This window comes from Phocoena phocoena, chromosome 20, assembly GCF_963924675.1.
Source record: "Phocoena phocoena chromosome 20, mPhoPho1.1, whole genome shotgun sequence".
NCBI lineage: Eukaryota > Metazoa > Chordata > Mammalia > Artiodactyla > Phocoenidae > Phocoena > Phocoena phocoena.
In genome coordinates, this window is record NC_089238.1 from 489589 (window position 1) to 502336 (window position 12748).

The following is a 12748-nucleotide window of genomic DNA, read 5'->3' on the forward strand; positions in this document are numbered from 1 at the left end:
CCGTGGAATTTCACGGGGGCTCCTCTGACATTTGATTTGGGCATGAGTGTGGCTGCCATGCATGCTCTAATGACCGTGAAGTGCAGAACCGGCCCCAAGGGACCGTGTACGTATGCGTGCAACCACCTGTCTGTAATGTATGAATTGAGACCCTGGGTCGACTCCACGTACAAACTAATTAATTCCTGCAAGTTTAAATGTTATACATAAACCTTCCAGAAACGCACTGGCATTTTGTTTTGTTCAAACCTTTTCCAAGACTTAGTCACCACTTTGGGAAATCACACCCACACAGGAACGCCTCTCGTAATGTTTCCATGGTCAACACTACACCCCGTGCACCTGACGGCAACAGGCAATGCCCCAGGTCTCCGGGCACAATGGCCACAAGGTCACAGGGAGAGATACCACCAAGTCAGCACACGTTACCCTACTGTAAATTACTTTTGCTTTAATTATCCTTTACAAAATGGGGGCACGTATGGATTTTTCAACATTACACGTGTGGGGGTTACATTACCTGTCAATTCATTTCAGGGTACTGGGCTTGATAGATTGGAGAACCACTGAGCTCAGGTGTGTGGGAAGCGTCATTTCCTTAGGAAATCAGAGGGCATTTCTACCCCAGCCCCCCTTCCATAAATACACCTTGTAGGACTTACCACATTTTTGTACCTGTGGTTCAAAAGTCATCCGCAGAGTTTCTCCCCTAGGTGGATTCTCTGATGTCAAACAACACGGACGTGCCCACAGAAGGCTCTTCCACCCCAATAACGTGCACTGTGTTTTTCTCTTGCATGATTTCGTGGATGTCAAACAGGGCCAGTGCCCTGCCTGCCGGCTGCCCTGCCTTTGTCCCGGCCCCAGGGCTCTCACCCGTGGGCCCGAGCTGGTGCCGCCCGAGGTGCGGGCTCCGGCTGCAGGGCTGCGGGCGCCGCCGGCCCCGGCCTCGGGGATCCTCCCTGGTGTGCGTTATCTGGTGTCGGATGAGGTGCGAGCTCTGCGTGAAACACTTGCCGCACTGGCCGCACCTGAAGGGCCTGTCGCTGCGGGTAGCCCCCTCGCCAGGGGTCAGGGGCTCCGGCCACGCCGGCGTGGGCTCGAAGGCCAGCCTCTGGCGGCAGTCGTAGGGGCCCTCGCCGGCGTGCTTGCGCTGGTGCTGGGCCAGGGACGAGCTGTGCCGGAAGCCCTTGCCACAGCGGCTGCACTCGTAGGGTCTCTCGGCCGTGTGCGTCCTCAGATGCAGGAACAGGCACGTGGTGCGCGAGAAGGCCTTGCCGCACACGCTGCAGGTGAACGGCTTCTCCCCGGTGTGCGTGCGCCGGTGGCGGCCCAGGGACGAGTTCTGGTTGAAGGCCCGCCCGCAGTCCTGGCACGCATAGGGCTTCTCCCCGGTGTGGATCCTCCGGTGCACCGTGAGGTGCGTGCTGTGGCAGAACGACTTGCCGCAGTCCGCGCACTTGTAGGGCTTGTGGCCCGTGTGGATGCGCTCGTGCTGCACCAGCGAGGAGTTCTGGCTGAAGGCCTTGCCACACTCCTTGCACGCGTACGGCCGCTCACCCGTGTGGATCCTCCGGTGCACCGTGAGGTGCGCGTTGTGGTTGAAGGACTTGCCGCAGTCCGCGCACTTGTAGGGCTTGTCCGGCACTTGGTTGCGCGCAGGCTCGGGTTCTGGTTCCAGAAGCGCCTGACCGGAAGAGTTGCTGCGGTCACTGTTGTCACGCGGCTGTCTTCCCGAGGAGCCCATCTGCTCACCGACTGCACTCGGGTTCTGCTGCGAGCTTGTAACCCATGAGTCGGGAGCACACAAACACTCTGTCCTGGAAGTCTCCGGGAGGGGATTTGGGTATGGACTCAGGACACAGTTTTCCCCAAGTCTGAGACCTTCGTGGCTTCCATCTTGAACCAGTGCTTCCTTGAGGCTGAATTCCAATTGCCTCAAATTACCCTGGTCCTTCTTGGGCCCCTGCACCCGGCCCTCATATTCCCAGTCTTCCCCCGGTGTAGCGGGACATAGAGCCTCGCCCAGGAAGCCTTCCCGCCCCTTCTCCTCAGGAAGGCCCTGCTCCTGGGGCGGTGCTCGGCCCTCAGGTCCAGACTCCCAGCCTGAAAGAAAACCCAAGAGCTGTGAGGGGCTAGTGGACACACCCTGGGCCTGTGACCTAACCTCTTGCCCCACCTCCCAATTCTGCTCTCACATTGACCCCAGTGCCCTGTCTCTAAACACGGCTTCACTCATCCATCCTTTCAACAAAAACTTCTTGAGCACCTGCCATGGGCCAGATATTGTCCTAGATCAGGAGCTGGCCAACTACAGCCCCCAAGCAACTGATGCTTTTTATGTTTTTAAAGGGCTGTAGGAAAAAAATACGTGACAGAGGTGGGCGGAATTCTGAAGCTGTCGGTGGCTGTCCAGGCAGTCATGCAGGTACTGCTATCAAGGGATTTTGCAGGTGACATTAAGTCTACTCATCAGCTGACCTTAAATCTCAAAGTAGGGAGATGATGCTGGATTAGCTGACTGGGCCCAAAGCAATCCCCTCAAGCTTTAAAAGCAGAAGGAGGTAGAAGGCAGAGGCTGGCTGGCCAGGGGGCATGAGCCAGGGAATGCGGGTGCCTCTCGAAGGTGAGAGAAGCTCTCGGCTGAGTCTGCAAGGAAACAGGAACTTCAGTCCTATGACCGCATGGAACTGGATCCTGCCCGTGTCTAGATGCGGATTCTTCCTGTGCCTCCCAGTAAGTCGGCCCCCCGATCCCCAGCCCGCCAACGCCTTGCCTTTGGCCTTGTGGGCCCCAGAGCAGATAAACCAGTCAGGTCTGACAGAACTGGGAGATAATAAATGTATGCTGTCTTAAGCCGTGTTTGTGGCAATCTGTCTCAGCGGTGACAGTTGCCCGCAAAGCCTAAAATATCTACTGTCTGGCCCTAGATGCTGGGGACAACGCAGTGACCCTCTGGAGCTGGGGAGGCAGACGCTGAACAAAGTGCAGAAGCAGCAGGCTTGGGTGGGGAACGAGTAGCTGAGTACAGAAGACCTAGGTGCGACAGGCCAGATCCCCAAGCGCAGGTGCCCTCTTGTCTGCGGACACCCTGGAGGAGCAGCATCTGGCCTGCGGATCCTCCAGAATCGCCCCTCACGCAGGCAGGGCGTGGAGTGGCGGTGGAGCACCCTCCCGCACACTCACCCCTACAGCAGCACACGCCTACCCTCTGGAAGGCAGAGTCTAGGGCCAGATTTGGCAGGGCTGTGCCCCTTCTGGAGACTGCAGGAATGGGTTTCCTTGCTGTTTCCAGCGTCTAGAGGCGCTCACGTTCCTTGGCCCTTGCCCTCGCCTCCAGAGCCAGCAGCGGAGTGCCTGCCAATCCCTCTCTGACGTCACCTGTCCTCTTCCCGCCTCTCACTAGAGGACTGTTGTGACTGCAATGGGCTGGCCCAATAATCCAATGGACGGGCGCTGGGCATCAGGACGTGGACATCCTTGGGGGCCAGGCTCCCTGTTCACCCCAGCCCTCTCCAACCTTCTCACCTGCTGCAATCCTGTCCACAGCACACTCTATGTGTTCATTCACTTACGGTCCATCTCACCACACCAGAATGTCCACAGCCAGTTCCTACAGCTGACAGGGAGCAGGTTCTCAAAAACACATGCTTCAGATGCGAGGCACTGAGGCACTGGCTGGGGGACAGGTGACGTAGGAGCCAAGCCTGACCAGGCAGCAGGCGCCTGTCTCGCTCACCTCCAGTCCCCAAACTGGACTCCACGCACAGCACCCAGAGGGTACTTAACAAAAACACCAGCCAGTCCACAAGGACAAAAACACCAGCCAGTCCACAAGAACACTCTACAGGAATGTTTACAGCAGCACTTTTCACAAGAGCCAAAAAGTGGCAACAACCCAAATGTCCAAAAGTGTGGTCCATCCACATAATGGGATATGATTCAGCCATGGAAAGGAATGAAGTACTGACATACGCTACAACATGACTGAACCCTGAAAACAAGATGTTCACTGAAAGAAGCTAGACACATACAAACTATTAGGTATTAAAATAAGCTACAAGGATATATTGTATTGATACAACAGGAAATTTAGCCAATATTTTATAATAACTGTAAGTGGGGTACAGCCTTTAGAAATTGTGAATCAGTATATTGTACACCTATAGCTTATATAATATCATACATCAACTATACTTCAATAAAAAAATAAAACAAAACAGACACAAACAGAAAAAAAGAAAAAGCTGGACACCAAAGGCCACGTACTGTAAGATTCCATTTAAATGGAATATGCAAATCCACGGACAGAAAGTGGATTAGTGGTTGCCGCGGGCTGGGAGGGATGAGGCGATACAGTGACTGCCTTTGATATTGTCATTTAAGAAGAAATATGTATTTGGTCTTCATCTCTGGTCCCCGGCACACAGCTCCTAAAAGGCTTGGGATTTCCTTAGTGAGAGGGGTCAGGAGTGTCTTTTGTTAATTGTAGTAAGTCCCCCTCAACCGTATGAGTTCAAGCTAACGAGGTGACTCGTGGTGGGCCTCTGGACAGCTTCAGGGGGAGCTTCAGCCCCTCTCCCCTGACATCTGTCTGTTCATTTGTATCTTTTATATCATCATTTACAAAAAACAGTAAATGTAAACAGTGTTTCCCTGAGGTCTGTGAGCTGTTACAGCACATTACTGAACCTGAGGGGCCGTGGGAACTCCCGATTTACAGCCAGTCGGTCAGAAGTATGGGAGGCCCTGACTTGTGGCCAGTGTCTGAAGTGGGGGCAGCCTTATGGGACTGAGTCCTTAAGCCGTGGGGTCTGTACCAGCTCCACGGAGATAGCGTCAGAATTGGACTGAATCGTTGGGACACGCGGCTAGTGTCTGGAGGGGTGGAGAACTGGTTGTTGATGTGGAAACCCTACACGTTTGGTGTCAGGAGTGTTCTGTGGGTATAAACAAACCATGGTACTGCTAATGGACAACTTCTGGGCAGCAGAAATGTCCTGGAACTAGACGCTGCTGATGGATGCACAACCTGTGAATACACTCAAAACCACAGAATCGTACACCTTACATGGATGAATTTTATGGCATGCTTGGGACCTAGCAGCTGGAAGGGGGCTGGCCTGATGGGAGTTAGTTCAGGGCCTGGGGGTGAAGGCCAGCATTTGGGGCTGGAAGATGTCAGACAGGCTCCGTGGCCTCAGAGGAGACAGGGTACTTGTTAGTCCTGCCCCCGGGTGATGGGCCACACCCTATTGTGGAGGTACCGGGGCTTCCCTACACATGGTGTCAGAGGCTTTCAGGTGGGAGGCTGGGCTGCAGGTACAGCTGGTTACGTATCCCGTGGCCAGTGCCCACTTCTTTCAGAAAGTAGTCAGGGTACCAACGCACCAGCCCCAGGGAAGGGATGGATAAGCCAGTGATGACAATCTAGACTCCCTCCTTCCAGCTTCCCCAGCAGCTGGGCTGACCCCCTCCTGACCAAGGAGACCTCAACGGACAACATCTGGAATTCTGATAAAAGGGGACAAATGTGATTGGCGCCATTCTTCCCAGCTCCTCCTGCCCCTGTCTGGAGCACAGATGTGACGGCCAAAGCTGCTGCAGCCACACTGAGCCCCAAGGAAAGGCCAGGAGAATCAGAACCATCAGCCCTGGCGTTCCTGGAATGCCAAGCCAGCACCAGCAATGGCCACCTCTGGGCTCCTGCTTCGTGAGAAAAATGCTGCTCTCTTGCTTTGAGGAGCTCTAGCCCAGTTGTCAGGTACCTACGGCTGAACACAATCCTGTTCCCGAGAGAACAGAAGGGTGTAGGGAAGAGGTTTACAGGCTGTGGACGTGCAAGGATGCAGCGGAGAAGACGAAGGGCAAGTTCACACATCAGAAACGACCCTGTGGTAAGGGCACGCTGGGAAGGTTGCTGAGAGAGGGAAGAAGTGGTGCATTCTGACCCCTCGAGGAGAGGCGGGAGGTCTCTGAGCTCAGAGAAAAGGGAGCACAGGTGAGGAGGCCTCAGAGCACCGGGAGCGCCCCAGGCAGGGGACGGGAGGACAGGGCCCAGACTGCCCGTGCAGAAAAGAGCTACAGGGCCGGCCCAAGGCTGCCATCCTAAGAGGGCCAGCTTTCAAGGCTGGTCTCTGGCTGGGTCTGGGAACTTGGATTTGGGGAGGGTTGCCACAAACCTAACCGGTCAGAGGCTCACTGTGCCCAAACTCTGTGACAACAATATGGTTTAGGGCGAACACCTGCTTTCTCCTGGGAGCCTGGAGTCTTGGTCTGTGCCAGGTAGGGGGTGCCCACGTGACCAGCCCCCAATAAACCCCCTGGCACAGAGCCTATAGTGAGCCTCCCTGGCAGCCAACACTTCTCCCCTGTTGTCACAACTCACTGCCCGTCCAGGGAGGGATTCTGAAGCTGGCCATCTGGCCCCCTCTGGATTCGGCCCCACTGGCCTCTGCCCTTTGCTGACTTTCCTCTGTATCCTTTCTCGGGGATCCCGACACACCACCCCTTCCAAGCAGCACAACTGCTCCTGTTAGGGGTTCCCACTTGGCGGGTTCTCACCTGGACAGCGGCCCTGGGAAATTCCTCTCTCTGCCACCCACAGCTCAGCCCCTTGCTCCAGCTGGGAGATGACTTCGGGTTTGGGAAGCTCAGGCCCTGGAAACAGAGAAAGACAAAGGAGGTGGGAGCCTGCTCTGGAGAAAAAGAACCAGCCCAGGCTCCAGCCCTAGACTCCTGACCGTCAGGACATGGGGGCGCCTCATAAGTTTTTGCATTGGGACAGAAAAGGGCAGACACCCTCCTACCCGCATGTCCCATAGGAAATGAGAATTCAAGGTCTCTGATTCCTAGCCCAGGTCAAGTCCTCACACCAGAGGCCCCACGACCCATAACCCACGAAGAATAAGTCACCACAGGAATCTGATCGTCAGCTTGGGAAATGGGCCTCACCCACAGAGAGCAGGTGCCCGAAGGTCTCCAGCATCACGTCACGGTACAGGGTCCTCTGGGCAGGGCCCAGCTGCCCCCACTCCTCCTGGGTGAAGTCCACAGCTACGTCCCGGAAAGTCACCGGCTCCTGAAACATCACACACACTCTCAATCAGCTGGACTGTCCTCACCAACACACCCGGGAAAAGGAGGAGGAGAGGGGAAGGTGAAGACATGCAGGCCAGTGTCCAGAGAGTGCACGTTCTGAGCGATGCAAGTCAGGTTTCACTGGGTACCTACTGGGCTGCCTCATGCGGGGGTGGGCTGTATGGCGAGGACATGAGAAAGTATCCAGGCAAGATCAAAGCCAACCACAGCTGACCTACAACTGATCTCAGACAGGTGCCGGTGCCTACAGAGACCAGATTAAACGGCCGACTTGCAGATTTGTGGGCTAAAGAAATGGTTACTGTTCTAATCCACTAAATTTTGGGATAGTCTAACTAACTGACACACTAAGAAATCCTCAGGTTCAAAGCAAGGCTTATCATCCTCCCTGAAAGAGGGATGTCCAGTTGAGGTCAGAAACTCGCTGGCCTTGAGAGACTGGGCAGGCTCACAAGTGACTAAAGTGAGCCCATGTAAGAGCTTACGAGGGTTTAACCGATAAGAGGTGACACGGGAAGTGATGAGTAATATGTGTGACCTGTCTGAAGGGGTGGCTGGGACTCAGAATCAGTTGACTGTGGGGAAATACAGGCCCCATGTGGTCAGAATTCCCAATCTCTGGTGAGAAGCTGAAAATTCGGTCACATTTTATGAAGTGAAAACTTTAAATTTTGGTAAGTTTATGCAATGTATTTAAAATGTTTCCCAACCCTTCTGTGGGCTGGCTGTGGCCATGATTAAAAGCTGGATCAAAGGTTTGGCTCTGCCATTTCCTCGAGAGGCAGAGAGCAGGTACCCACCTTTGCCTCCTCGTTTCCTTGTCTACAAACAATCGCTCCTTGGGAGCTGTGATCGGGATTAAGTGGCTGTTAAACACTTCTTACAGGACAACTGGATAGCCACATGCAAAAGAATAAGGTTGGTTCCCTACCTCACACCATATGTAAAATTGAACTCAAAATGGATCAAAGACATAAATGTAAGAGCTAAGACTATTAAATTCTTAGAAGAAGGGACTTCCCTGGCGGTCCAGTGGGTAAGGCTCTGTGCTTCCAATGCGGGGGGGCCCAGGTTCGATCCCTGGTCCAGGAACTAGATCCCGCATGCATGCCGCAACTAAGAAGCCCACATGCCGCAACTAAAGATCCCGCATGCTGCAACAAAGATCCCACATGCCGCAACTAAGACCCGGTGGCAGCCAAAATAAGTAAATAAATATTAAAAAAAAATTCTTAGAGGAAAACATAGTGCTAAATCTTTATAACCTTGTATTTGGCAAAGGATTCTTAGATATAACAGCAAAAGCACCAGCAATAAAATAAAAAAATAAGTAAAACGGACTTCATCAAAATTAAACTTTTGTGTTCCAAAGGACATTATCAAGAAAGTGAAAAGGCACCCATATGATGGGTGATGATAACTGCAAATCATATATCTGATACATGACGTATATCCACAAGATATAAACAACTCTTAAAACTCAATAATAAAGACAATCCAATTGAAATGAGCATAGGATCTATATAGGTATTTGTTCAAGAAGATATAAAAGAATGTACAAATAGCTAATAAACACATGAAGACATGCTCAACGTCATTCACCACCAGGGAGATGCGGTCACAATCACAGACCAAATACTTCAATTTTAAAATTGTATTTTCTTTTAAGAAAAACACAGTCAGATTTAAAAATATTAAAGATATTAAAGAAATATAGTACAGGTGGCATCTGGCTCTGACAAAAACTGTGCGGCAAATATGCAGAACCCTTTGGTTGGGAACGGAGGTCTCTGCTCCTGTCCTCATATCCTCACCTCCCACTCAGAAGGTCCTCCAATCCTGACAGCATGCTCCCTGTGCCTCCTGCCCCCACCCACCACCACCTAATCTGCATGGGGTACCAGCGGCAGCCCAGCCACCAGGTCTTCAGACCCCTGCAAACCTCCTCCTCCTCTGCACTGTTGGGTCCCGGAGGGATGGGCTTTGTCAGACCCCATCCTCCCCCCTCACCCAGTGCCTTAGTTAGCTCTCAGTGTCTCTCCTACCCCCACCCCCCAGATGTCTGAATGTTTTTTCTCAAACCCATACCATTCCTGCTTAAAACACTTGAATGGCTCCTTCCCATCTTTGGATACAGGATGACCTCTTTTAGCCTGGCTATGGTTGGCTGAAAAACGGCCCCCAAAGGTATCTGGGTCCTAGTTCTTGGAACATGTGAACGTTACCATAAATGGCAAGAGGGACTTTGTGGATGTGATTAAGGATTTTAAAAGTAGGGAGATTACCCTGGATTATCCAGGAGGTCCCTGAGCTCAATCACAAATGTTCTTCTGAAGGGAAGGCAGAGGGAGATTTAACAACAGAAGGGAGAAGACCACGTGACCACTAAAGCAAATGCTATGCTGCTGGCTTTGAAGATGGACAACGGGCTATGAGCCAAAAAATGCGAGCTCTACAGCTCTAACAGCTGGAAAAGGCAAAGAAACAGATTCTACCCTAGAGCCTTGACAGGAAGGGCAGATCTGCCCACATGTCGATCACAGCCCAGTGAAGGTGACTTCAGACTTCTAACCTCCAAAACTCTAAGAACAAATGTATATATTTTAAGCCACCACATCTGTAGTAATGTTATGGCAGCCAGAGGACGCTAATACCAGAAGCCCTCCACTTCTGGTCCTCGCCTCCTGTGGTGGCTGGCCTCCAAGATGGCCCCCAAGGATCCCCAGCCCTTTGTAGCCCCCTCCTATACGAGCAAGTTTGACTTATGTAACCAATAGGATATAGTAGAGTGTGAATTTTGACCCCAGGTCATAAGACATTGTGGCTTCCACATAGCTCCCTCCTGGATCACTCACTTTGCGGGAAGCTAGGTGCCATGTTGTGAGGCCGCCCAGGCAGCTCCACAGAGAGGCCCACATGAGAAGAAACACAGGCCTCCTGCCTGTCATGCGAATGAGCCATCCTGGAGGTGGATCCTCCAGACCCAGTCAAGTCTCAGGTGACAGCTGTCTAGGCTGACACCTTGACTGCCATGAGCCCAAGCCAAAACCACCAGCTAAGTCATTCCAGGATTCCTATCATCAGAAACTGAGATAATATTTATTGTTGTTTTAGGCCCACTACACTTTTCATTATTTGTTACACAGCAACCAATAATGAACACACTTTCTCTTAAGCCTCTCACTGCTGACAAAGACTCTCTCCTTGACCAAACTTTATTTAGTCTGGTTCCTCACAACCCTCTTCCCAACTAAGCTTTGACTTCTGGGCTTCTGTGTCCGTTTCTGCATCACTCAGTTTTACCAAAAATCCACTGATTTAGCCAGGATCCCACCCTCTATATCTGACCACTCTTGATATCTTTTCAAAGTCCTCATCCCCCACAATCCTCCAGATAACATCCCCTCATTTGGGTGCTTCAGCAATAATCCTGTTTTACGTCAGTTTAGCAAGAATTACCCCGCGCCCCCCCACTATAAATACCCACTTTTCCCTGTTGTATTCGGAATAGAGCCCAGCTCTATACTGAAGTCTCTTTCCCCCTATTGCAACAGTTCCCAAATAAAATCTGTTTTTACTGCTTTAACTACTGTCCAGCTCTGGTATTCTTTGACACTGCTCACTCCCTGCCATCCACAGCAAAAGCAAACTAAAGCGTGGTTGCATTTCCTGCCAATCTGCAACAAGTCTCTGAACACACGCACACCTAGGATTTTTGAGAGTCTCACTCTGCATTCCAAATGTGAAATTAATGCAACCCCCCGCAGACAACAACAAAAAGAAAGTCTGTAACTTCAAAGACCCGGAGCTTCAGGAATTATGAATTTCTTTTGGTTCCTGCTACGTGGAGTCAGCACTACATGGAGAACAGACGCCACTTTGTCTAGAAAGGCTGGAGCTTTGAATCAGGCACCTTCCCAGATGGCCTTGCAAGCAGACTACCCTGTACTGCAGACCCCACAGCCCCGCAGGGGTCAGACCCGGTGGTCGCTCCCGCCCCATTAACGCGGTGTGTGGTCACCTGTCCTCACCCCAGAGGCTGTCCCCGTCCGCGGGCCAGGGGGTTCGGGGAGCGGGGCTCTGGGTGGGTGTCGGTTGACTCCGCATGTTGAAGCATCTCTGCTCCCGTTACTATTACCCATGCTCACGGTGGTCGGCCTTCGGGGCGGGGCCAGCCCGGTCCTCGGGAATGACCCCAAGTTCTAGGCCGGGACAGAAAGGCAGGAGGACTTGCGGAGCATGCGCAATCGGGGACTGGAAGGCCTGGGTTCGATTCCCGACGCCACTCCTCACCAGCTGGGCTAGTCGGGGCGCCCGACCTGGGCTTCAGTCTCCCCGTATGACCGTCTAACGCCCGACCCTGCTCATCGTGCGCTGCGAGGGGTAAAGGGTCAATATCTGAGGGAGATGCCCGGCCTGGGGCGCGCGGCCGTCGTTGTTATTGTTACTATTATTGTTCCGCCGTACCTGGAGCCGTTCCGCCGGCGGCCCCGTAGCCATCACCAGTGTCGCCGCTTCCTCCTCGGGGTCCATCCTGGGCCGACAGGTCGAGGACAGGCGCCCGACGTGAACCTGAACCAGAGAGCCCCACCCGCTTCAGGGACCGCGGGACTCGCCGCCCGCCGGACAATGGCGGCCGCGCCGGCGACGCTGCAACTACAGCTCCCAGAAGGCTGTGCACCGCGCTGCAGCCCCGGCCAATGAAAGCCTTCGTTCATCGAGCCTTCGACCAATGGGGGCTTCCTCTCGCTTGCCCTTCGGCCAATGGGGCCCCTCAGGCCGCCACGCTGTGGGCCTAGGCGGGCGGGGGTCCAGCGCCAGCGGCTATGGTGTTGCGGGCCCCGGTGGTGGGGGAATCGTTCTCCCAGACCAAATGCCAGTCCGCGCCCTGCGGCCCCGCTTCCAAATGCCAGTCTGCGCCCTGTGGCCTGGCATCGGAAAGTCAGTCTGCAACCTGGAATGCCACGGCCCGGGTTGAAATCTGGGCCTGCTCTTCCCAGCTGGAAAGGCGCAGGAGGAGGCCTGGGGCTTTCCTTGTTTGTCTGTGGATCGTATACTGCCGTTGTGCTTAAAATATTTCTATGCTTTACAATTACATGAACGTTTAAAGATTTTGTTAATAGAATAGGTTTAGGGGGCTAGTGGCCCAGAGTGGGCACAGGCGGGTTCTGAGAGCTGATCATGTTCTGTTTCTCAATTTGGGGTATTCCCTTTGCAAAGGGTCATATCTGTGGTTCTGTTAGAGTCCATTAAAAAGTTTATTAGAAAAGAAGAAAGGAAAAGCAGATGTTCACCAGGATGCAGTCGAACCAGAACAAATATTTATTTGATCATGTACAGTGTGCTAGGAACCAGGCACAGCAAGGAAGAGAACAGAGATACTCGCCCACCCCCACGGGGCTGTTGGTATAGTGGGGAGAGACAGACAGTAAACCACAAACATGACAAACGGGTGAACGACCGTGGTCACTGCGGGGATGGGGCAGCCGGCTTCCAAGGGGCACGCGGTTTCCGCACTCACTCCCATCCCTGTCATCCCTTTGCTGCCCCTGCATCTCTCCGCTTCAGTCCAACCACCTTTCTGCAATCTGCTGGGCATTTCCCCTGCAACCACACCCAGGACCCAACCCCACCAGGCCTGCGATGC

At 53.2% G+C, this 12748-nt stretch overlaps 1 protein-coding gene across 1 annotated transcript; it reads right to left on the reverse strand.

The window, feature by feature from the left end:
* Positions 1-709: 709 nt before the first annotated feature.
* Positions 710-11764, reverse strand: ZNF8 (zinc finger protein 8). Its single transcript, XM_065898893.1, has 4 exons — positions 11569-11764; positions 6955-7081; positions 6565-6660; positions 710-2106 (listed from the first exon to the last, which is right to left on the reverse strand). Exons 1-4 carry the CDS (start codon positions 11632-11634, stop codon positions 710-712), a joined length of 1686 nt encoding a protein of 561 aa, XP_065754965.1. The 5' UTR covers positions 11635-11764.
* Positions 11765-12748: the final 984 nt, after the last annotated feature.